The sequence below is a fragment of the Pseudopipra pipra genome, chromosome 1, assembly GCF_036250125.1.
Source record: "Pseudopipra pipra isolate bDixPip1 chromosome 1, bDixPip1.hap1, whole genome shotgun sequence".
Taxonomy (NCBI): Eukaryota; Metazoa; Chordata; class Aves; order Passeriformes; family Pipridae; genus Pseudopipra; species Pseudopipra pipra.
Window position 1 is genome coordinate 61906087 of NC_087549.1, and position 26946 is coordinate 61933032.

Below are 26946 nucleotides of genomic sequence, written 5' to 3' on the forward strand. Positions count from 1 at the left end.
AACAGTAAGCATCTGCCAGGAAGGCAGGGATCTGGGGGAAAAACAGACAAACAAAAACCCCCAGAGACTAATCCTAACATACATACAGATATTAATTTGGGACTGACAAAACTCAGATGCCAGGCCAGCCCCAGTCCTCTCTTACTATGAAGGGTTTCCAACATTCATGTTCTTTTAGCACAACCATGTGGGTAACACAGCAATCTTAATTCCAAGAAATCAGAGTACGTCAATACAGCCCCTTCATTCAAAGTACAGCCATTATCATTGAAACCTTTCCTTTCCTCACTTGGTATTTTAAAATTCAGTTTTGTTTAATTGCTTGGACATTTACAGCCAGTAAATCACCACACAAGATTCTGTAAAACTTTAATTTATTCCCCTCCCAAGTATCCAGAATAGAAGACCCTCTTAAGTTGGAGAAAAATGTGACAAAGAAATAGATTACCAGGATAGCTGTTCACATGAAGAAGAAGAAAAAGCACATACTACCAAGGTTACACAGAAAACAACCCAGAAGTCCTATTTAATGGGATAGTGCAAGTTAACAGCATGTCTCTGGCAAGGATACCTTCATTTGGATTATAAAAGTTTTACAGAACAGAGTTAGATCAAGAGTCTGGATGGGTCTCTGATATTTTACGATAGCATTAAGAATGTACTGTTTGAAAGATGCTGTACAGAATGACCCACCAAACAAATGTATTTACAAGCCTGGGGAGAAAAAATTATTTTTCAGTTTATTCAAAATAAAAATACACATAGAATTATGAAAATATAGGTTTACTATTTCCACCACACAGAAGTCAACGCTGCTGTCTGAAAGGCTTGCAAGATTATTTCAAGTTTTTAAAGTTCATCTTTTTCCCTCAATAAGGTGTACCTATGTTCACTGGGTGCCAGTTTCTGGAATGAGCTTTCTGGTGGGCTGCTTGCTAAATCCTGAATTGGCTGAAAAACAGAACAAACAGTAAAATTGTTTGTTAGACTAATTTTGATAACCATCCACTCCATAAAATGAATTTCTAGCATTAATTATGGGAGTGCATGAATGTTCAGCATTCCCACAAATTAAATTTTGTGGTTTTTTTCTTTTTTTTTTTTTTTTTTTGGAAGGCACATTATAAGCCCCAAGTAGGAGGAGCAAACATGCACACACATATTAATTAAGCACTTTCAGTTAAGGATATTCCTTTTGTTGGCACATTGCAAAGGTAATGGCCATCACACAAGCTTCTGTACAAGTCACTTAGAAGTACTTAAAATGTACCCCACTGTATATTTGCTTGAGTCTGTCTACCACTTGCTCTGAGGGTATTCTAATTTGTGCGTGTGTTTTATGAAATACACCAGAGCAAAAGAGCCATCGCTGACAAAATATTTAGTTTTTTATGGAAACTAAAAAAAAAAATCCCACACCAAGACCAAACCAAAAAAACCCCAACACAAACCCTTCCATGCAATTCAAGGGACATAGGTGACCTAAGCCGGCAGCCTCCAGTTTAGTTAAGGCCAGATTTCCATCACGCGCACATCCACAAGATGGCAGGATGCCATACGAAGATAAGGACATAAATATCCCAGGTTTTGTGTGCATTTCTCAAGGCAGAATGGAGACAAGAGCAAGCCTGCAGCTCTAGGCTCCATGCCTGTGCCCAGATACGCAGGCAGCAGGATCCAGGGACTTAGCAGATTCCTCTCTCCCTGGCCAAGCCTCCTCCTCACTGCAGGTGCCTCAGAGCATCTCTTCCTCATGCACTGCTGTCCCCCTCCAAGCTGACAAGACTGCCTGGCCTCTGTCTCAGTCTCCAGCCCTTATTTCTGCACCTCCTCCTGTTGACTTGAATTCTGGTTGCTCACTGAATTCTGAAGAAACACAGGGATCTACTGGTTAAATGAATTACTGCTGAGACAGTTCAGCCCACGTGTTTTCTTGGCCAGTCATGACGACATTCAGAAGCAGTCATTTTCCTGGCCAAGGCAAGCCCTCTAGGGCTTTCCTGCTTTTAATCTTGTAGCTTTAAGCAGGGCAACAGGAGTCTGCACTCAGAAGGCTCAGTGCAGTGCCACCCTCACCACATCCCAGAGATAAACAGCAAAATGACCGTAGCTATAAATAGTTCCTCACCATGGGTTCTCAGGTGGCCTAAGGCACCCCAACACAAGGGCTCCAGGTCTCCTCTGGGACCAAAGTGGTTCCTCGAGCCCAGACAATGCAACGTATAACTTGAAAGAAGTGTTTTAAATGGTTATTTCTTTAGACAGTGCCCAAGGTAATGAAAATGTTCCCTGACAGGCCATTACATTTGTACTTTTCAGCATGACACCAAGCATGTGAGCTGAGTGGTGTATCAAGAAGATACAAGGCTGATTAAGACACAAAAGACTGGGCTAAGCGGAGGGAATCAGGGCTGGTAATGTCTTTTCTTTCCTGAGACTGAGGTGCTCCCGAGTTTTGTCTGGAGAAGGATCTAGTAGTTGTGTTCCTGAAGAGATCCCAGGAGTGACTTCCAGGCATGTAATTACACAACATGACAACCTTGGAACAGAACCATGAGGAATCCAAACTGACAAGTGCAGCCTGTGAGTACTACTGATGCCATTTGTTAACTGCATTAATAAAAGCAATAAGGGCTATTACTGCTTATCCATCTTTTCTTGATGCTCTAAGAATCTGCCTCCTGCTTGGATTGGCAACTTTCTACATAAAACATAAAAATTCAACTAATTGCTCTGTCCCCTCAGAAGCACCCTGTAATAGTGAGTTGTGTGGGAAATAACGCAGCTATGATGTAGTATCAACTTTTGCATTGAAGTCACATGAGAATCACGTAAGTCACATAAAAGCAGCTCTATGAGGTCAGAAGAGTCATCTCCCCCAAGATCTGTTTCAGTGGAGAAAATATATTTTCTTATAATTTTCCCTTATTCAAGGCAAACAGGTACCATACGACCCCTAATGCTCTCCTTGCCTTTACCCAAAGGAAGTTAAAGTGCCAAGCAGAATTGGCAATGTTACACTTCTGTAAACAGATTTCTCTTTCAGGAGACAAAGGCTAAAAGTATAAACATATTAGAAAGTACAGCTCTGACGAGGAGTAAAAAAAGGTCCTTACTATGGCCAAATTAAATGTATTTGTTGTAACCTTACCTGACCAGGTGCTACATCAGTTGGATCCGGGCCATGATGAAACTCTCTATGAAGTTTTCCAGAATGCAAGTCTAGTACAAATTGCTTCAGTTTACCTGGAATTCTGGAAAAAATTAAACAGAAACCACCACATGTTTATTACAAGTTAAGTCCAAACACAAAAGATTTAAAATGCACTGTTTAGAGTAGCCAACTTCTCTTTATCTAGCACACTATGCCCACTTTTAGGTGATTATTAGAGGACACGAAGCCAAATGGTTTGCTAAGGTACCCTACCAGCTTCTCTTTCTTTCGACTGTCTCTTGAGAACACAGCAAGTATTTAATCTTTTCAATAACTCCCACAGAGTTGTACCAGCCGATAACTTCATTGTATATTCCCTTCAGCTCCCCACTAACTGTAATGTAAGAGGGAACAGCAGGTTCCAAATGCACAGTTTACAGATACAAATGACAGTTGGGTACCAGTATTGACAAAACATCTTTGAAAGGCTCTCTATTACCTCAGCAACTGCATATACACCAGAGATATGCACTAAGAGGATATCAATGTAAATCTAAACTGAGATCATCCTACAGTCACCCACAGCAAACGTGCTAAACTACAGCATCCAATTTTATTTGTGAAATGTCAGATAGACTAAAAATCTCAAAGTGAAGAGTTGATCTAGTAAGTATTGAAGATGAGATAAAAGACTATAATGAGCACTACGCATGCAATCAAAAGGTAGTGTCTGAATAGAGACAGGTTTTGTAGGGAGTCTTTCATCAAACCAACTATTACATTTAGGAAAGAGGAACAGAGTGTGGTCAGACAAGCTATCAGCAATATTTCAGATAGTCAGAAAACTCCGTGCATAAAATGCAGCATAATATAGAGTCAGAGAGTATCACTAAAGCAATGGCTGTAACTGATCAGTATTACAGTGGTACTTTAAGGGATCTCTTCCCTTCCCAGGTAAGATCAGGAATTAGTACTGATGGAGAGAAAGAGGTTCATTCTAGCCTGGTGATAGGGACAGCAGAATTACTGCTCCCTGCTTTACCTTGGGCTCCTGCCCTCTTCTAGATCAGGCAGATTGCTGGAGACATTCTCCTTTCCTAATGCAACAAGGGCACTTGGTACCTACAGCCGTGTGTGGCTTAGCCTGTTCTTGCTCAGAAGCTACAGTTGAACACTCCCTGCTATCATTTCCAATCTGGAACAGCAGGATGAATAGGGATGGGTGGCCAAAGCTGATGGTAAAATATTGAGTGATGGTCTCATTTGCCTATGAAATGCCCATTCTCCAAAAAAATATGAACTTCCTATAAAGAGAGAGGAAATCTTTTGGTGGGCCAGGTCTGAAAGTGTCATATGCAAACACTACTGGCTGGTGGTGACACTGAGATTACAAAAGACAGCCTGGGGCCAGTTTGTAAAAGAGTCCAGGAAATGTACTAAACTGACAGATATCCCTACAGGTAGATGAAAGTCTCAGAATTAAGATTCTACTTATTATTAAAAACCAAAAAGCCCACACAAAACCGACAAAAAACCAGCAAACCAACCAAAACAAAAATTCAAACCACATACACAAGAGGATATCACCCCAGGTGCTCCAAGCTCTCCTTGTTTTCAGATTGTTTGTTAAATATTTCTATGTATCAGCCCAAACTCCTAGAGTAAGGTTGAATAATATTTATCGTTAGGCAACTGTCTACAATCCTGACATCTCTTCCAGCTTCATTTGTATGTTACAACTGGTACACATCAAGCAAGTAGCTCTTATTATTCTGACAGTTTCACAGAAACAGAACGCATAAGAAACATAAAATGAAAGTCTAAACTAAACATCTCTATTGCCCACATAAGAGATATTAATTTATTTTAGGGCTGTTTAAAAAGTGGCAATAAAAATAGCATTTTTAAAATGTAAATATCCTGCTATTTTTTGCTGGCATTTGCGGTGAGCACAATATTCCACACAAATAGGAACACAAGGAGACCAATAGTCACTATCAGAATTTCAACACACATGGCTTCAGAAATTTGAAAAGCACTATTTAAGATATATCAATCTGAGACCACATTTAATAAGCCTGTGGAGAATTACAGAAAGCAGCTAAGTTCAAACCCTCCTTCCAAATGTCAACATTTCAGGTAGAAAAATGCCTCCTGGAATGGCAGAATCAGACATGGGATTACATTCACATTGCATGCTAAATCTGAGCTTTGAATCCTTGGCTTTGACAAAAACAAAATACCCAGCCTAGGCATCCAACCAGGACTCAAGAGGCAGTGCATGTGCAGGTACTTCCTTTGAGGACAGAAACTGGAGTTTTAACACCCAACCAGAAGACAAAGATAGAGCACTTGAATAAGGCTGAAAGCCCCTAAAGAGAACGTTTAAACATCTTCATTTCTCAACTGAGCCATGAGAGACAGAACATCTGCTTCCAAAGCAGTGCAAAATAAAGAGACAGGCTGATGTAATGAGGATTATCACAGTGGCATATCACACTTGAGCATTCTGATACTTTGCTCTCACATATTTCATCCAGATAAACATGACAGTGATGGTCCATTTTCCAAGTTGCAGTTGGAAGATTTCTAAAATCCACACAATAGGGATTTCTCTGCCAGCTTTCCAGATTCAGACTAATGCAGGAAGGCTAGAATTGCACAGCAGGAAAAGTCAAAGCAGTAGGCTGGGAATTCTTACATGGTGCATTTTACAGTAATCCCTGAATAACAGCACTTACACGTTCCATGCAGTATTTTAAATCTATTAGAGTTAAGTGATATATCCAGCTCACTACTAAAAATACCATGCTAGGCTGCAAGTGCCTAACTACTACAGAAAACAGCAAAACTTCAAAATGAAAGAGTGGCATCTAAAAACTTGAGATTCTTTTCTTGCATAAAGTAATACAACTCCATTTCAACAATGAATTCACACCAACTCATATTGCTTTTAGGATTTGACACTGAATCACACAGATTTACTCATCTTCCTACCATAGTACTGATTAAAGTATGAGCACACACCTTTTCCTTTGTCCTTCTCAAATTAAAATGCATAAAGAAAAATACTTACGACAAGTCACTGAAGTCTGGAAAGACATACATGTGCCTAAAGCTATCAATGGCAATGACAGGACAGTCTGCTGGAGTCTTCTGAATGTGCAGGAGTGGGTGCCTGAATTTGTCACAGTCAGCATGGAGGAAGTTTATTGTACCTTAAAATCGTGAGCAGACAAAAATCCATATTAAAACTTTTTTAGTATTATCTTGAAACCCTAACCACTTTCATAACTATTATAAAGGTGGAAATATTAGATACCACATGCAAAACTTGAAAATAGATCTAAATTTTTAACTAACTCAACTAAAATAACAGATTTTCTTAAAGTGGGGTTTTTTCCATATTACCAACTGAAGCTTTGTTTAATGGCCTGTCAAAATGCATTAAGTCATTTAAACAAGAAGGATTTCTAAAGCAGTTATTTACTAATAAATTGTGTATCTATTTTAATAATTTCCAAAGGAATGAGTCCTCACTCTCAGAAGTGCATAAAGCCCTTTGGTCTCAAGAGTTTTAAAGCTCGGACTCTGTTTGGCCTTTGCTTCTGCTCTACTGAGTTGCCTGGAAAAAAATTATATCAGTAAAACCAAGAAGTAGTAGGAGTTACTACAAACCTTTTTCACCTATTAACTGTCGTGCAACCTCCTGTTGGAATTTCTCTAAACTCTCCAAGTCATCTTTCATATGGAAAAGTATGAGAAAAGGAAGGCCTTCTTCTGTCAGTTCCTGCAGAGAAAACAAAGGACAAATCACATTTCTTCCTTTCCTTAAGGGCACTTAAGTGATTCCAGGAACTTTCAAATTCAGTGAGATCTCTACTTTAAAAAACAGATGAAAGAAAAAGACTAAAGACTAACTGCTAATCCTTCCTCTAAGATACCTGAGTGATACAGTTAACCAATGTTTCCTTCCTCTTATCATATACAGCAGATAAAGGATGACAGTATTTCATTGTCAGCATTTCAGGAAGGGATACACTTGCACTGGAATACTTGCACGAAAGAAATAACCCAATCCTGAGAAAACACAACATCTTCATAGAAACAACAGTAAGGCCTGAGCATCAAATGCTATGAAAGGCTGAGGGTGTATTCTAGACCCAGTCCTAGCTTGTTCACATAGGAAGGTGGTGCTTTCTTAGCATAACACAATGAATAACCCTATCTCCTCCCCCCAGTAAAGAAAAAATCAGAAACTAATGACACAGCCATATCAGTTATCAAGTACTGCTCTTCTTCAGTAAGTGTGTCCCGACTGGTCATCTGTGTAACGCTATTGCTAAATTCACAGGCTAATATATTACTAAAATTGATTAAAAATGCAAATCTCTGTTGGACAGGCAAACTTTAATTCCTCATAGGAATGCGTCCTTGCAGTCCAAGTGCCTTAAAAAAAATTTCTGTGCCGAGGGACACATAAATACAGGAATTCTTTGAATAATTTATTCTGGATTTTTCTTTTACTTAAATCCCAAACACAAACAATATGCATTTGCTTGCTTCAAAAGTGATTTTTAGGCACTTACGAACATCAGGTCAACTCACTACAGGGTGATTGAAAAAAAGCATCATTTATCATCTAAGAAATGCCTAGAGTTGTCTTTCATTTGCACAACTGGTGTAACAAGCAAGTGCTGCTAATGCTTTGATTCAAGCCTGTACCAGCATAAAAATTGTGCTTTTTGAAAAAGACAGCACTGGTTCATTCTGCCATCAAATAGAAAAATTTACCAGCAGTTTACAGAGACCAATTTTGATTTTAAAAATTAATTCAAAGTCTGTGGAAGAATTTTTTGTCTTTATCTTACTTATATGGCATTCTAGTACCATAAAAACAGCTTAGCAGTCACAGTATTTCATATTTTTACCCTGTACTGCTGTGCAGTATGCACAATAAGTAAGAGCCCATTTAAGTAACTGTACAATCTAAGCAAGCAGAAATATCTCAATTTTGGCATGTTTAAATTTGTTTGGCTACTGGCAGCACTGAATTTTTTAAACAAATGTTGCTAGGCAAAATGTCACATTGGAATTGTTTCTATCTACCTAAGTAAGTAGGAATCAAGAGCTAAGAGAACAAACAGAAAAACCACAACATACTGTGGTACAAAGCTGACAGTGATGAACCTTTGGCTTCTAAGGCTCAGAATCCTCTTTCACCATGGGAAAAGTACTCTGAAAATCTACCACACGCTTCTAGAGATGTTAACATGTGGCATTCTTTTACATATTGAGTTGCAAATGAAGAATTAAGATTTGTTAAGTATCAGAACTTTCCAATAAAAGTTGGCAGGATTGACTAGAAGAAAGCCAACCAAAATGGTTTAAGTAATAAAACTACCCTGTCCCTCCCTCCGCCATGAAACCTGAAGCATTCCATGAGCCCAGAACAGCAGTGTTAGATGCACTGCAGAGTCAGGATCAAAAGAATTAAGTGTGCAAACTGAGAATGAATCATATGACTGATTCTTTGGTTTCTCATCCAGTGTGGACAACATACTGCAATTTGTTACAAACCTCAGCAGAGTTTCTAGCAGATGCTGTGGCTGTGTCAAAATACTCCTTTTGAGATACTACAAACTCAATAATTTTCTAAAGACGTTTTATCCTGTTGTTTATTTTACAAGAAAAATCATAATACAGAGTTGGAAAAAGACTAAAGAAGACTAAGTTACAAAAGAAAACAAAAAAGCATCGAAAGACAATAATGGTAATGAGAAGAAATGAGATGTTTAAAAGCAAATTGCCAGGTTCCACCTGATGAATTACAGCCAAATAAAGAAAAGCAAGTGAAACAGCACATGCAGCTAAAAAAGATTAAGACTGTACCAGTGCTTAAATGCAGACTGAAAGAAAAAACAATAAAAATCACAGTTTTTATTACCATTCCCAGAAAATTGCAATTCCACGGTCAGCCACAATTTCATGTGCTTGTTTATTAGATAATGCTTTGGAAGTGATTAATACAGTAATATTTTTCTACCACTACCATTAACATTAAACTTTAAAAGACAGTTATAACTAAAGGATAGTTCACAAGTGTTTTATTCTTTCAAATTGTTGACATCCTGACATGGGCGTTTTCTACCCTGACTAGAAGCATTTTTTACAAGGTCTGGATCTTAAATGTATTATTTAGTCATGACATCCACATAATAATATATACTTACTTTAGATGAATAACACAACCTACCCAAGGTGTTACACATCCACACATACTTACAGACACACACATTCTTAGCCTTCAAGTGTCCACATTCCGCAAAATCACCAGACACTTCTTATTGGACCTACATGCATCAAAGCTGGTCCTGCACTTCAGTCACAACAACCTCATGCAATGCCATCAGGCTAGGGGAAGAGTGGCTGGAAAGCTGCCTGGTGGGAGAGGACCTGGGGGATCACCAGGACCAGGGCAGTGATTACCCCCTTCTACTCAGCACTAGTGAGGCCACACCTCAAATCCTGTGTTTAGTTTTGGGCCCCTCCTGGCAAGAAAGACATTGAGGTGCTGGAATGTGTCCAGAGAAGGGCAATGGAGCTGGTGGAGGGTCTGAAGCACAAGTCTGATGAGGAGCAGCTGAGGGAGCTGAGGGTTTAGCCTGGAGAAGAGGAGGTTCAGGGAGAAACTTACTGCTCTCTACAGGTCCCTGAAAGGAGGTTGTAACAAGGTAGGTTTTGGTCTCTTTTCCCAGGTAACAAGCAATAGGACGCAAGGAAATGGCCTCAAGTTGTACCAGGGAAGGTTTAGACTGGATATTGGGAAAAATTTCTTCACTGAAAGGGTGGTCAGGTATTGGAACAGGCTGACCAAGGAAGTGGTAGAATCACCATCCCTGGAAGTGTTACAAAAAACCACATGGATGTGACACTTGGGGACACGGTTTAGTGGTGAACACAGCAGTGCTGGGTTAACAGTTGGACTCGATGATCTCAGAGGTCTTTTCCAGCCTTAGCCATTCTATAATTACAGCCTCTTACTTTGGTAGCATATGCAACTACAACAAGTCTGCCTCCAGTGAATTTCAAGTCTAAACAAAAAGCTCCAAAAGAATGAAAAACATTATCTGACAGCTATTTTCTGCCTAAAACAAACTATACAAAGTTCTTTGAAGTGAATAAGGACCTTGAAAGAGACATTTTGATTTTGAGAAAAACCCCAAAACTAGAATTGTAGAAAAAATTCTTACCTCCCCATTTTCAAACGTAATTTCTCTAACTAGTGGTACACATTTATCTTGTGTCCATGCATAAACCAAATCAAAATTGGTTAGCGAGCCTAAATACACCATATCTGGAGCATTTTCCTGTTGAAAAGAAAAATACAGTAGATGACAAACAATAAAAGTGACATTGCTACCTACAGAGATTAACTACTCAATATAAAATAACAATATTCATATAAATATTGAAAGCAAATCTTATACCAATTATACCCTTGTGCATGCAAGATTTCGATTAACTACTTGATAAAAGTACAAATGGAAAATGAATATTAGATATGATAATTTATGCAGTCAATGCCACTTTTTAAGATACGTTATAAAGAGTTGAAAAGATACTTTGTTTCCCAACTGGAGATGCTTCAAATAAAGGCTATTTAGACTTTTGCTAGGTTGAGAAATAGTATCTCCAGAAGTAAAACCCCCATTTAGATATAAACTAAATGCAGAGAGCAAGCTGTTTCATGCTGATAGTTACAAAGACTCACCAAAACCCTCTCCTAATGTCCTAGAAGGACTTAAAATTGGTATTTTACATTTGCTTTGCCAAAGAGATATGAATAAATAATAGTTTTCCTTTATTTGCTAGTAGTTTTAACTTATAATTCAGTGCTGACATCCTTTAATTTAATTACAATTTTGGTTAACATGAAGTGAAGCATGACTTTGCAAGCTGTGGCCATGATTAAACACACCTTAATTCAGAAATGCCATATAAATTAGGCAGCCTAATAAATTCTGTTGTTGAAAAAAGGAAAAAATAAGGTTTGAAACTCCCTTCCTCCTGAGGTCTTTTTTCATCTATTTTCTCTTTTGTAAGCAGTAAATTTGCAAAAGGAGCAGATTTTTAGATAGTATGTCTCTAAAAAGCAGCTCTTACAGGTTTTCTTCTGTACTTAATTTTTCCTCAAGTGAAACTATATTTATGAGAGTTTATTAACACAGAGTAAATTTTTTTTGTTTTTTTTTTTTTTTTTTTTAGTTAGGAGAAGAGCTCTTAACCCTTGTGGACTAAAGCACACACAAGACAGGCAAGTGACAGTCAGAAAAATATGTAGTAATTGTTACATGCTTTGAACAACAGGAAGTGCACCAGCTTCATACATTTTTAAGAGTCCTACAGAACACACAATATCTATACACATAATGCGTTGACTGTCTTTCTCAGAAAAAAAAAATTAATTCTGGACATTGACATTTCGAGTGACAGATTTACGTTTTGTGCATTAACTGGCAACACATGAGATGGAGATCTCTTTCACTGACTCAGAAACACGAGTTTCTATGATCCTATTTCTCACACTATTTAGTGACGAAATAAAACCAAGATTTGAGATGCAGTAACATACTGAATGATACAAACACTCTTCACTTGTTCATATTCACATATAACGACAATAATCAGAATAAAATACATAGTTACACTTACCCCTGGTGGCTTGTAGATTATATTGTCTCCGCTAAATCTCTCTGCTTTTGAAATAGCCCTACAACAAACCAACCAGTAAGCATGTCTTGGTAGACACAAATCAAATAACTGAGATACCAAAAATCATATTTTAATTTGCTATCCTTGCTTTACTTCTTTTTTTTCCCCCTTCACAATTTGAAAATTAAAATCCTTCATTTTTAAAGCAAACTCTACAGTGACTCCACAGAAACTTGACCTGGCTAGATAAGAGGGCATTAACAGAGTCAGCAAGATGTACCCCTAAGATCAGAAGTGTGGACTAAAGGCATTGAAGTGCTAGTGATGAATGCCAGTACAATTCTGGATAAGAGATTGTCAGGGAAATTAAAGAAGTGAATTAAAAAAAAAATCTTAAGGAAGGAGAGGAGAGAAAGGTGGATTCTTGTTTGCATTTACTCTTCCTGTTCCACTGTTTACACTAAAAATTTACATCTTATCTACCCTGATAAAGAAGGGATTTGAGGTGTTCCATCAGCACAAGCAGTGGGAAAATGGATGGCAAGTAAGCCCACACTGTCCATGTTACCCTCAAAACAGATCTAGAGAGCAGACACAGCATGCAGTTCCTGGCCACTGATGATATAGTATGTGTGTACCCAGAAGACATGCAGTTCCTCCTTGGTATTCAGCTTACTATGTCACCTCAGTAAGTTCCTCTCTTGCCTCCAGAATATTTTGTGGTTCCTTAATCCCAGTCACAGCAGAGCACCCTGAAAGCTGCTAGCTTGTACCCGAAAATTGCCATCTCTTATTCAAGCAAGTTGGGACAGCTACGATTCCAACGGAGGAGACAGAAAAATAAAAGGAAAGAAAGCTCTCAATAAAAACAAACCCTTAAACAATCTTCAGATATATAAAGAGGCCTCCTCACTCCTTCTCTCCCATGCCTAGCTGTTCCAATGTAAATCAGGCTGGCAAGACAGAACTGACTAGATGCATATGCCACAAAAGAGTAAAAGTGCCCACTCCTTTTCCCTTTAACACAAGCTAAAAAGAAAGAATGTCAGCCTTTGGGAAACATTAGGTAAGTGTTCCCCCTTCTCTCTCCTCTAGGTGCAATATAAACATTGGTGAAGACTGATTAAGAAATGTAAGAGGGAAATAAAAAAGAGAAGTCAAAATATCTCAATTTATCTCACTGCAAGATTAGCTAAATCTTCCAGGGGTCTGAACAATTTAGCGTGCCAAGAAAAAGACAGACAACGTAAGCCTTAACTCAAAGTACCTAAACTTTATTTCCTTCATTTGATCTGATTATCCTTTTCTTATCACATAGAAAGGATGCCTTGCATAGTATGTTACACCTATCAGTATTTGCATCAGTTTACAGATGCGTATTTTGAAATGTATTTTTATATTCCAGACAGGACTCCTCACATAATGTGAAATTAGGCTTCCCAGTGACCACCATCACTGACAAAAACCACTCGCATACCAAATAAGCCTTCACTGAATAAGAAGAAAGTGAAGATGTAGAAGCCACCTGCCCAATCACTGCTTGATAAGATGATGATAATCTATAATGAAATACATGCTCTGGGGTAACCCTGTGGTAGAAGCCAAAATGTCCTCTTCTGCTCTTCCACTTCAGTAGCTGCAGTTGTGACTGATTTTTGTTTTTCAGAAAACTGAAATAAAGTATGGACATGATGTGAAAATCCCAAATGCCTGAAGATACACCTCTTTAAAACAACTACTAAAACGGAAACACTTCAGTTTGCATTTTGTCTCTTCTTGAAGCAGCAATGTAAAAGGGAACCTCTTGTAACCACACAATCCCCTCACCCTCCACTGCCATATTTACTTGCTAACAAAAAATTAAAACAGTTCCTAGATTCATCACTGTCTTCCATAAACTACTTACAGATCATCACAGCCTTTTAGGATAAAAGTATGTTTTGGATGATTTTTGTTTTGTTGTGGGGTTTTTTTTGTTGTGTTTTTTTTTTTTTTTTTTTGGTTGGACATTCTCTTCCGCTTTCATGAACGTTTCAGATCCATTCCTCTCTAGTTCTAGTTCTAAAATCTGCCTCTAATAATGTTTTCATCACATTCTTCACCTATCTCCTTCTGCTGACAACTCTTCTTTCACTAATCTTGTTCTATTGCCACCTCAGATCTGTACAGAACTGTAAGGATCTGTTCATTAAAGAAGTCTTTTAAGCATCAAGATGATCTACAACTAAGTACCATTAATACAGTTTAAAAATAAGCTATTACAAGTACCTAAAGCCAGAGTAATTTTGGCATAAGGGGACTGTTCTGCCTTGACAGAAATCAGCAAAGTAATTATTTTTTTTCCTGTCAAATTGATTGTTTTATTTGAGCTTACTAGAAATTTGAACAACTGCTCACATTACCTACCATATACCTCCCAAGCCACATAGCTGTTGAACTCTGTTCATAGCAAACCCAAAAACACCTCCCAGGGTCTGTCAGGATGCTCAGTCAGAAGAGTCTGACCGATCAGTGCCAGCTCCCTGTGAAGCATTTTGCTATATATAATCCAAAAAGAAAACACTGATATGTGGCCAGTATCTCCCTCAGAAGTCTTTTCACATATAGGCTTTTTTAGGAATCTTAAGAGCCACAGCCACTCACAGGTGAAAACATTTAGTTCCCAAGGTTGCTGCTGGGAAGGCTGCACTTTAAAACACTAACAGCTCCAGGCTGGAAAGGGAATGGGAGTCTGGAGATAAGAATAATGACAAGCCTGCTGTGCAATCTAGTTATATAGGTAGGTTAAAAATAATCAAACTCTGATCCATTCCATTATGTCTGACTATTGCTTATATCTGAACAAAAAAATATAAAATAAAACCCCCATAGTAACCACTTCAAGAACAATGCCCAACAACCAAATGATAACGCTGAGTGGTGGGAAACTATTTCTTATTACATGAAATTGACAGACAGCAAACCAAAGATGACCAGACTCAAACAACAGGAGAGAGAATCTTCAAAGTATTGCTATCTTACTAATAATTTCTAAAAAGGTATTTCTGAAAAGACCAAAAAGTTATATGAGGGGGCAAAAAATAACTTAAAATTCTAGTAACAACTCAGACTGCCTGTCCTGAGAGCAAGCCTGCATGCACTCATCAGAAAATGCTTGAGATAATGGACACTCTTTGGGGATAAGACTGACAGACCTACAGACCACAGGTTTGCCTGCTTACACAGCCATACCATTACCTAACTGGGAACTGAAAGCCCTGTGTACTCCCACACAATGCAAATATTCTCCCCCACCCCCAAACTATTTCTGGAGACATATTAGAAGAGGCATCAGTGACTGGCAACAGATTTTGTTCAAGCAGATGAAACCTCTTCTACCTCAATACATCCTCTCAGTTTCTCTGCTATTCTCCACTACACCCAGTTCAAAAAACTTGAGGCAACTTTAAACATTATAAAAGCTAGCTTAACCCATGCAAATTCCTGATCCTGCAATTGTGGGTAAACTGGAAAACACTGCATTCCCATTAATGCCCAATCACTTCAAATTGGCAATTGGTGGTGGCATATTAAGCATTGCTGAAAGAATCTATAGTTCCATTTCATTATGCTAGTTATAAAGGGAATCACTCACTCCCAATTTGTTCTTCTTCTTCCAGTGAATGGCTTAATATTTTAAAATATCACTCTAAATCTGTATAACAAAGAGAAAGTTGAATTTCTGTAGGTTTTTCTTCTAGGCTTACACTCCATAGCTCACCAATGCAATTGCCTTTCTAAATTGTTGCATTGACCAGTGACATAGAACTAAGTCCCAGGCACAGAAATTAGGCATTTTGGAACAAGGCCTACTACTGAAGCATCAAGAGGAAATGAGCAAGCAACTACATGCTTTACAGGGAAAAAACCCTATAAAATAGAGGGAAAAGACCCCTTCAAAAAATGGTCCTATTTCAAAGAAAAAAAAAAAACCTAAGAGGTTGCGAAAAAAAAGAGTTACTCAGTCTGCAAAGCTAATGAATTTTTTTTCAAAACATTTTCAAGCTCTCTGTACTTGTTCTTCTCTCTCTCTAAAAAAGCAGATTTTTCAGACACAAGTGTCTTTTACCCCCTGAAACCTCCCCAGTTACACTTAAACCATACTGATAAAGAGCGGAAAAAAAAAAGAAAAAGGAAGGGAAAAAATAAGAGTTGAATTTCACAGCAAACATTAAGGTTAGGAAGAGTTTTCTCCTTCTATCCTCTCAGTGTATTTATCTATTAAGGTCTAGTCTCGTCAGTTATGAAACGCTGAAAGTATTAAAGAAGTCCATTCAATTAAATTTATATACAACTCATAAACAGAATTTCAATAAGGAAGTCATGCAACCAACAAGTTTTCACACTTACCCAAAGGCAGATAGGAACACGCAATCATCATGCAAAATATTCGCTACTCTTTCAAAGGTTCTGTAATTGTCTGAGTCCTTTTGCTCAAAGTATCCAACAATATTCCTTCTGCTGCGCTGTAAAGACAAAGGTTGAATTATAATTTGCACCAAACTATCAAAAACTATCATTACTCCCTATGGATATTAAATACAGAGATGCCATTCATTTGACAGTCATTAAATGCAGAAATTATGTCTTTTCTGCCTTTTCATTATTCAGAAGCATCCTCGCAAGTATTTTTTCAGTGAGAAATATTTTTTAAGTATCTTGTCAAATGCAACATATTATTCTTTTCAAATTATTAAAAGCAAAATAAGTAATTTGGTCGTGGAGTGAAGGTGCCTGAAAGTTAAAAATTATTTCAATATAGTAATACTGCAAATGATTCGGTTTTCCACTCAGTTAAAAAAAAAATAACGTACTGAACATTTCTGAATGAAAAAAAAAAGTAAATATGTTCTTTAAATACATTATGTTCCACCAATTCAACATTAAAAAAAAAATAAATAGAAGGAGTAAAATTGGAATACTTACATCAAGAGAACTAATTTCTTCCAAATCCTGGACCTCCCGAATGGGGTTACTCTTCTGCTGCCTGATGTAATCTGCTATTGCTGTCACAGATCTCTGGCCCCTGTATTCCCTCTTCATCATCATGCCATTCCGGAAGAGTTTCAGAGTCGGGTATTTGCTTATCCTGTACCTCTGAGCTATATCAGCTAAAAAGAAATTAAGAAAATAAAACCAAAGCCCTACAAATACAGAAATACACTGAACATGCTGTCTTATACATGTATATGCCTGCATCTCTGAACCAGTAGTTCCACATCTTTAAACAAGAACAGAACACCACTGAAAAGAAAACCCAAATCAAGAAACAAGCACTACCACTGGGCAGAGAACAGATGGTAGCCACATTACTTCTCACATGTACTGATCTTTGCAAAGAAAAAATTACCAAAACTGGGATAAGTAAAGAGTCGACTTGGGTAGGAATACTCATTTAGTGCACTTCCTACGAACAACTAGGAAAACCAATTTAAGAGCATACCAAGAACATCAGAATCTTAAAAAGCTTGCCACATCTCAGTTAATTAACCTACTTGAGAAACTTTTAATAAAATAAATCATCCCCTATTTTTCTTTAAACTCATTATGATTTTCATCTCAATTGCAGTGCTGGAAAAAAAAACTGTCATGTCTAAAATTTTAGAGAATGTGAACCCTGTGCAAAGTATTTCTTGAAGCCTACAAAGGCCAGAAGACTGCTGTTACAGTTCTGAGCTGTTCAAGTTTTGAACAAACACAAAATTTCAGGTTTCTAAATTAAGGCAAATACCTCTCTGGTCAACCAGTGTCACCATTCCCTTCCAGACAGATCTTCATTCAAATCTATACACGGAGCCCAACTTTCTTCTAGACTTGAACCACACATAGCTTCACACAACAAAGTAACGTGTATTTGCATTCCTCTAGCATAAGAGCACCAGCTCTTTTCCCCTATGTATAACATGTCAGTTATTTAAGTTATTTATTCACAAGACTTATAAACATAAAAGAATAAAAAACAGAAAGACGTTTTACAGGGAAATTAGAAGAGCGGCAAAGAACGGTGAGCAGAAGCAATAAAGCCCAGTTTCCCACACGTGTGTGTCCTGTGCCCCTCATCTTCAACCACCACAACAACATGGTTCTTCACCACACCCCACCAGAGCACTAGTGCCACATATGTCCCTCTTCCACTTTGCTAAATCACTGGGACACAGCAAACTGCAATAGGTGCTGCAGCTAGCTCCCAGCTGGGCATTGACAGGGAAGCCTACACATAACCAGCAAGTGGTTCATGGCACATCGAGCAGGATCCAGCAGCCTTGAGTTTTTACAGCAACCTTTGCTACAGTGCAGAAGTTGGTTTTGTGCATCTCCAGTCTCCAGCAACTGCTTTAATCGAACTTTGTAAGTACTCATAACTTCGAATGCTCTTCCCTCTTTCAGATGTGGCAGAAGTTCAGCAAAAAGCTTGAAGTTTTTACAAGGAAGAACTGAAGAAACAAGGTAACCAGATACACATTGGGTTCTCAGGAAAACAAGACTGAAAACAAACAATAGAGACAAAGCCTGTAAAGCCAGATAGATTTCCACAAGCACTTTCCCATTGCTTTTGCTTTGTTGTCCCTTGGAAATAAACCTAGAAATAAATAAAATCTCAAAAAAAAGCCCCTGTGAAAACCATATGTCCTCTATTACAGACTGAGATGCATTTTACCTAAACCTCTGTTCCTAAACCCAACTAAATCCCCACATATAAGCAGTCTGTCCACTTTTCTGAGCTGCTTAATCCTTAGAGGTGACTCATTCAAGTCAGCCACAGCGACCACACTTCCCCTTCTCCCTTTCTCTCTCAAGAAAGGAGAGAGATGGTGAACTTCAACAGGCCAGTTTATTCTGTGGAGACAGAGAGGAAGGCAATGAAAACGTGGGCTGAATGCATGTTCTCTTACTTTTCACAGACTCCTTAAGAAGTCACAGGATACACTTCAGGTGACTTGGATTAGCCCACAGCAGGAAAGCAACCAAATGAGGGACCATCAGCATACGTGGCACAGTACTAAATTATGTGAAAACTAATCCTTTCTGACCCTCCTTCTCAGTTACATATTTATCACAAGCAGATTTACTTTCTATCTTAATCTTACTCTTTTTTTAAAGAGAACAGAGACAGAAGTCTGAATTCCCTCCTACCTGGAGAACTCTCAGTGAAACCATCAGCAGCTGCAATTGCTGCTAGAAAACTACTTATCCTACTTGCAGCTTTAGTTACTGAAAACAATCTTTGTACCAGTTGCACGACTTAGACAAATCTGAGAACTGAAAACAAATTGTGCACAGCAAAGGAGTAAGTGTTCTTTAACATCCCACAAAACAGTAAACTTAAAAGCTTCACCACCTAAAAAGCTAAAGAAAGCTTTGCATCACTACTAAATAACACAGAATTCTGCCTATCAATTTTGACTAAGAGAAAGGCCTTGAACCTCTTTCCTAAATACCCCAAAAGTGCATTTCTGAATGCACTAATTACAGTTAAAATTAAGGGTTAAATATTTTATGTCCTCAATTTAGAGTACTTTTATTTCAAATTAATACAAATTTCTCATGGGAAGATGCCAATATATTCAGCATTAATGAGTATTAGATCAATAATCTTTTCTTCCTTTAGATTCCACCACTTTTTATTTAAAGTATCTAAGAGTCGCCTGCAAGAAGCTGACAAATATAGCTGGGGAGGAATCACTCCATATTTGCTTGGTGGAACACAAACATCATCTGCAAACCAGGCATTTGCTGCCCTTCTCTGCTGATAGAAGGACCTTTGGTCTGACAGTACATCAGTCGATCAAAACTTGATCAGAGCCTGATAAGGCACAAGAAGCACTACATGTCAGGGTTTCGCAGGAACACATTGAGATTAAAGACCGGTACCGTTACAGATCTGCACAGCAAGAGAGCACCAAAAATGATGTTTTTCTGTTTCACAACATGGACTTTTGCTTCAGGTTATTTCCACAGTTATAGGAGGGTTGCAAGGGTTGCAGAATGGGCATTCAGGGGATCATGAACATTCTCCAAGATGGAGATTGCAGTCCCTAGGGATGTGGATCTTCATCAAGGGCTGAAGTCGCGTAAAAAACGTAATGGTAATAAAATGCCCACTGTCAAAACTGAATTCAAACATTATTTCATAAGTCAGAACTTGTGCGATCTTTACAAATTACACTGAGATTCCATGAATGCTGGTATTTGAACTAACACAGAGAAATGACACTCCTACACAAGTAAGTATTTGAAAACCATCTTTTTACAAAACATAAAATGCAAGTACACGAAAAATTGTTTGAATTAATTCAAAAGTCAAATAGAGTAAACCTTAAATGCTTCATTAAGCTCTGGCATTTGATACAGGTAGAGTTAGCATAAGCAGAGCAACTACAAAATTATATTCCTTTTAAAATTGGAAATATACAATGCAAATACATGGAATATTGTTTGAACTCATTCACAGATTGCATTAGTTATAGTAAATCCTAAATTAAATTTAAAAATATTTCCAGACATTCCCACTGCCCATTTTTTCATGACAAGAGAGATTTGAAACAGATAAGGGCAATCTCCCTAAAAACAAAAAAAACCCTCTCCCAGCTACGACTTTATGACTTTTTATTTTCTTCAGGTGCTAAGGTACCTAAAAGGAGCAAATCTTGTGTTTGCACTTTGCCTAATTAATCATTAAATCACAAGTCTAGTGCCTGTGCTACCAGAATGGTTTCCCATTAGTTATGACAGGAAGCTACTGACATGCTTGATCATTTTTTCTTCTACAAATCAGAAATTTCAAGCACAGCAATGACTGTATTCAGACGATTCTCTCCTCCCCATTTTCCATGTGTAACTGCTGACACGCAATAATTTGTACACCACCCAGGCTTTTTTTCCACTATTTATTCTAGCACACTCCAACAGCAATGTCTTACAGTTGCTCATTTCTCTTCACAGATGCACTGTTTTGATACTTCTCCTGAGCAAAGCTGATTCTTACAACAGGTAAGAGACAGCAGCTTTTATTGTTCTTTTGAAAGAAACTTTTACATGAAACCTGACATTTTCACTCATGTTTTCTAAGACAGTCTCGCACATATCTGAGCAAGACCCTCTAAGAAAACATGCTTTCTGAGCTATCATTTGTGATCCATATCTTTAACATCTCTTGTACTGTTCAGCCGTTTCTCCATTGTCTGAGCACTGTGTGTTCCTCTACTCAAAGGAATGCCAAACCCCATTTTTTGGGGACTGTCAGGCTTTGCACATGGTATGTACACACATCACCCAAGCTACAGCTTTAAGCAAGCACACAGCCAGTGACTTGTTTCCCACAGTGCTTCGGACTCCATTGTTCTAAGTTAACACCACAACACACTGTCCGAGGTTCAGCTAGTATATCAGACTACATCTATATCTCAATTCCATTGCCACCCAACACTGAAGAATATGTTGAAGAACTACACCAAGACACACTCATCCACAATGCACCTAAGAAGTCCACTGAAGGACTGGCAATATTTACAAAGTGTCAGGGTATCACCCCACCATTAACTCAGTACACTGTTTTAATCTTTCGGGGTCATAATTCATACCACTACCAAACAAATATTTAGATTTTAAGTCTACAGGGCTGGCTCCCAAAAAACATGTCCATAAGATTTGAACAATACCGATAACTATCCTAAATGCCCACGTCATAATGTAAGGCACCACCTGAAGAATTCACATGTTGAACAGAGGACTACAACAGCCTAAAAAGTTATCTGGAAGAAAATCAAAGTTTCAAAACTCAAACCCTGTAAAAATAACTTTTGAAAATATTTGGTGTCTCTTTTTCTAAGGGGGAGGTGGAGGTGTGGGGAGGTGACTTCATGTTGTTTGAGGAAGAGCTAGCACAAACCCAATCTACTGCATTTCCTGACTTTGGTTATACATGATGGTTATAGGAGTTGCACAGCTGCATATATGGAGAGTTTGAATTTACTGGATCTAACACTATTCTTTTTGTGTGTGTCAAATCGTCTTAAGTCTTTCTCACCCTTCTGCAATACCTTCCATTTCAAAACTAACAAATTCCTTCAGCTGTATATTTGAAGCTGGGACTATCAAATGAGTATTCTAGTTGCTCACTTGAAATCAATCAGCATCTTTTGAAGTCCCTCAGGGTACCTGCCAGGACACACTACAGATGAGAAATGAAATCTTTGATAGGTACTTTTTTACTTACTATTCCACAACCATTTTTCTCTCAAGTTCACTTAAAAGGCCTTATACACTACATTCACCTTATTTTTAAGCATTCCATAATACACCATTAATTATCTCCAGTTAAACTACTCCTCTCATGACACTTGCACAGAAGTCATAAGACCTGAGAATAAGCACAGGAAGCAGAATTAGAAAAGAACTTGGGAAACCATCTAAACTAGGCATCCTACTCCAATGACTGTGATACTGGTGACCTGTATCACTTGTTATGATGGACCAAAACAGGTACAAGAAAAACAATCAATGCTGTATATCAAACTCAGGTAACAGCAGATCTAGACCACCTTCTGCTACAAAGGAGCATTCACAACAGCCATGCCTGCTCTTAGCAGGGCCTCATCAGTAGGCATCCCATAACCTTTTCTGACAAGCTAAAAAAATGGCCCTCCTGAGGAGTGCCATCAACAACCACTCCAAATCACTTCCACTTTTTATTTTATCCAAAGATAACTTTTCAGACTGATTTTTTTTTCCCAAGCAAAGTGACAGGAACACAATGAAATCCTTGGCTTGTTTAGAGTTTCATTTATAGTTCATTTATGAACTTCCAAATTTGTTATCCTACTGAGTTATTTTGCTTACCAATGGCACAGTACCAATACAATCTAATCTGTGAAGACTAACATTAGCACACATTGCAGGGACAGCCAGACCCAGAGAGATCAGCAGCTCACAGCAGTGGATGAAAATACCACTCATGGACACATTTTGAATGGAAGAACAACAGTTCCCTAAACAGTCTGTCTAGCAAAGCATCTCTTTACACCCGGTCAGTGAGAACTTGTTTTCTGTTTGGAGGCACAAAGATTTATTCAAACTAGCTATTATTTTTTATTTAACTCAGAAACCAAAGGAAATAATGCTGCAACAGAATTAAACAGCCTATATAAATATATATATATATACACACATACACACTTTAACTTAAAAGAATTCTGTACCACAGCTCCTAATGTGAATTCAGAGAAACTGTCCAAAATATAAACTCTCCTCCAGAAACATGAGCTCCATATTGCAACATTCACTCACAAAGAACAGAAACGAGTGAGTTTCCAACATCACTGCTTAACACAAAGGATAAAAAACCCCACAAGCGAGGAAAAAAATACAAAAACAACCAAACAATCAAAAAAACCCAAAACCAAAACCACCAAACAAAATCCTCCTAATAACATATATGCAGAAAGATCTTCTGTAATTTTATATGGAAGATCACTTTTATTACTTATTATAGTTAGAAGAGAGGTGCATAACTTTTAAGGTAAGTGAATTACTAAATTGAACATACCTAAACCAACAAAGACTTTAAGAGCACACAATGTCATGGAACTTAGACAGTTTTAAGCTATAAAAGGATAAGGTCTTGGAAACTGAAAGTACCTGCTTCAATTACCTGTTTCATCGGATTACCTTGTTCCACACCACGTTAAAAACAGCCTGATGTCTTAACTTACACATTTCAGTTATAGTTATCTTCTACCATATTATAAACTGGTATAAAACATAACACATACAGAAGCTTAATATAGTGTTAATATTTATAATTTGTATTCAATCTCATGGGGCCTAGCACCTTCCAGAAAAACATCTTTATATGGCTATAAGAGCAGATGGAATGATGGTTTTGTCATTAAGCATCAAACATTTGGTAGTGCATCAATAATTCTCTTTAATTTGCTTTACCCTCAGAAGCTGGTGTGAGCTGTTGGGCCCCACAGTGTGCTTCAATAATAGTACATTAAATGGAAAGTATCTATGCCTGGCTGACCATTCTGAAAGCTGTTTTTGAGTGGCCTGAAATCAGCTATTTCGATTCCCTACAGCGTCTTGGCCTCAAAGAGAAACAGATCATTTGTAATGCAAATAATCCACCATCTCTAGAACATCACTCTAATAGTGAACTACTAGTGGTATGAAAGCTGTGGGCATAACAAAACCCCAAAATATTGACATAAGCCTTCTAGTATTGTTAAAATATATAAACACATACAAAAATATAAAGCTTAGGGAAAAAACCCCAAATCACTAACAATCTTGACCCCAACATTCAGTAAAATACTACAGCAGGCCTAAGCTGGATAATACAGTAACATTCACTCTCTTAATAGAAAGCTGCATACACTAAAATCAAAGTTAAAATACTTAAAACTTTAGGACATACCCAATAACTGTGTGTCAAGAAATGTACCATTGTTTACAACCCAGCAAATAAATACTAGAAACTAGGAATGACATACACAGCGTTGCTATTTTAATTCAAAAAGGGAATGTAAATTGCCTGTCATTAAAGGATTTTATTTTTACTTCTCACATTTTACAGCTTCTGCAGCAGAAGTCATGCTCATCCACTTCTTACAGTGAAAACAGAAAGGGTAAATACAGAGAATTTATGGTATTCCAGCAATAAAAAGAAAGACCAAAACTCCTGGCTGCCTCCTACTACTTAGCCCACTACACCTACTCCCAGGGAAAGGAAGACAATTTCTGCTGTAGCATCTCCTCCTTCATCTAGGCCTTAGCTCTCCATAATGAGCTCCAATGAGCTTCATTCAATGAGCATATGAGAAGATTACTCAACAAGCTCCTTAAGCTTTCAAACACCTGGAGGGAAAAAAAAAAAGTTTTCTTATCTACATAACTGCTAAGACAAGACTCATGATCCTTGTAGGTCCCTTCCAACTCAGCATATTCTGCAATTCTGTGATCTCATGGCTAAACACTGGGCATCCGGCAGCCTCTCTCTGAGTTACTCAAGCAACTAAAGCTACAGCAAACAAAAATAAGGACTTCAGCAGTTATTATAAACCTTAACAAAAACACAGGCTGCTAAAATGCTTGCTATAACTGCATTATTTTTTACCATTGTAAAGATTGGGGCAGATTATTTGTGCAGATCCTGCAGCAGATATCAGAGCAAAGACAGACAAAAAGCTCTGTAAGAAAACTCCACCAAAGACCACATATCAGGCTTTGCCTTCAATATATTCCTCCAGAGGATTTCATTGCCTTACTTGAAAACTGACTTTTAAGGATGGCAAATCTGAATATTTAATGCTATGCTTTTGGTTAAGATCTCCCAAGCATACACAACATAGACGGTGGGTGACTGGAAGCAGCAGAGAACACCAAGTGTGAAAAATAAAGAAGCTAAAAGTGTAGTTAAGTATTTGAGATCTGGGAGATCTCAATTTTGAGATCAGGTCAAAAAAAAGGAAAAAAACCTCAAACAAACCCCACTCCCCTATAAAAACTACAAAACAAATAAAAAAGCCCCCACCAACCCCCAAAACCTCCATGATTCTAGAAAAGGCTGTTCAGAAAGGAGATAGAAAAACACTCATTTAACAGACACAACACTATAATGACAAAGAAAAATTACTATTAGACTCATAAGTCAAGGAAACTAAAGCATATCTTGTGAAGTACATCAAGTACAGCTACGCCACTCCATTCTGCTGCTGCTCTGGAAATGCTCCAGGCAGTTCCAGAAGTGCACTGTTCCACACTGCATTCAAGGCACTAGATCTGCTCAGAGGAGGAGATTCTGCAACCCTGTTTAATAAGCTGCTCTTCAAGAACACCTGAGTTAAAAATTTTGTATCAGTTCCCTAACACATCCCAACCATTACAATGTAGGAAGGCAGCTGAAAGCTTCAAGGCTTCTCACATACCTTGGTGAACACTGTTGTGCCTCTTTTCCAGCTGAGGCTATAAGGAGGGTCCTACATCCAAGTGAGCCACAGATTTATAAACCCCAGAGGCATTTAAGTTTCTGGTGGTTATGAATTGGTCTTACTGATCTTTGGGAAGTGATCTTTTTTGGCCACTCCTGACAGTTCGAAGAATCAATTTATTTTACATGTTAGATACTGAGTTGATACTGTTTGTTACCTTAGAAGTTTGTTTTGATTTTTTTTATACTTGAAATCTCTTTCAAGATCACAAAGCTCTTAATTGTTGGGCGTGTATGCAAAATAGAGCACAAAATAGTGCCACTGGAAGATGGTTCAAGTGGATTTACTGACTTTTAAATCTGCAAGTAAGAACCAAGACACAAGTCAGGAATTCTCATCGTAGAGAAAAATCCTTTCCAACATCAAAAAGTTCAATTGTCTAAATGGGAAAGACAAATGTAAACCAAAGCAGCTATTTTGCATAGCTATGCAACTGACATTTTTATCCTGCCCCATAAGGTTCTCTCTTCGGAGTTTTTGTAACAGAGCACTAAAACACAGCTATTAGGCCAACAGTAAGTCTCAGGAATATGTGTTTCTGGCCATGGGAAAAGCCCAAATAGGCAACCATTTGCTGGCATGTGTACTAACAGCAAAGCAAAGCCCTGATCCCTGCCTGGCTCTGTGAAAGGCAACTCACAGCTCACCAAGACTCCCAGGCAGAAGGAAGACCCAAGCAGAGCATATTCTTGGTGCTGACAAAGGAAGGCTTCCCCTTCCTCTTCTTGATTGTGAAGACCCGCATCATTTGTTGCACTAGTGTTTCTCTGACACCACAATGAGCCAATTCAATTTATAATCCCAGCCATTTTTTCTTTTTTAAATGAGACAGGTGGAACTGATTAAAAAAAGCACGTTTATGGATGCAATGAGAAAGCAACACTGGAAATTGCCCTAACAAATATGGAAGAAGAGGTTCACTGATGTAACAAAAACAGCTCTGGGCCAAATGATGGGGCAGGTACAGCTACACTTTAGATTGCTATACAGTATATTCTTCAATACAATTAGTAACTTAGTAGCAGGTTAGCATAGGAAAAACCTAAA

The 26946-nt window shown here is 38.0% G+C and overlaps 1 protein-coding gene across 1 annotated transcript in view; it reads right to left on the reverse strand.

Moving 5' to 3' along the window:
- Positions 1–357: 357 nt before the first annotated feature.
- The window catches only part of ERP44 (endoplasmic reticulum protein 44), a 50486-nt gene continuing 23897 nt past the window's right edge, over positions 358–26946 (reverse strand). The window contains exons 5-12 of the mRNA XM_064658783.1: positions 16835–17019; positions 16259–16374; positions 11870–11927; positions 10408–10524; positions 6833–6944; positions 6231–6372; positions 3152–3254; positions 358–951 (exon numbers count right to left, since the gene is read on the reverse strand). Of these exons, the coding sequence (XP_064514853.1) occupies positions 850–951; positions 3152–3254; positions 6231–6372; positions 6833–6944; positions 10408–10524; positions 11870–11927; positions 16259–16374; positions 16835–17019 (935 nt within the window). The 3' untranslated portion in view covers positions 358–849. The remainder of the gene's footprint in view (positions 952–3151; positions 3255–6230; positions 6373–6832; positions 6945–10407; positions 10525–11869; positions 11928–16258; positions 16375–16834; positions 17020–26946) is intronic.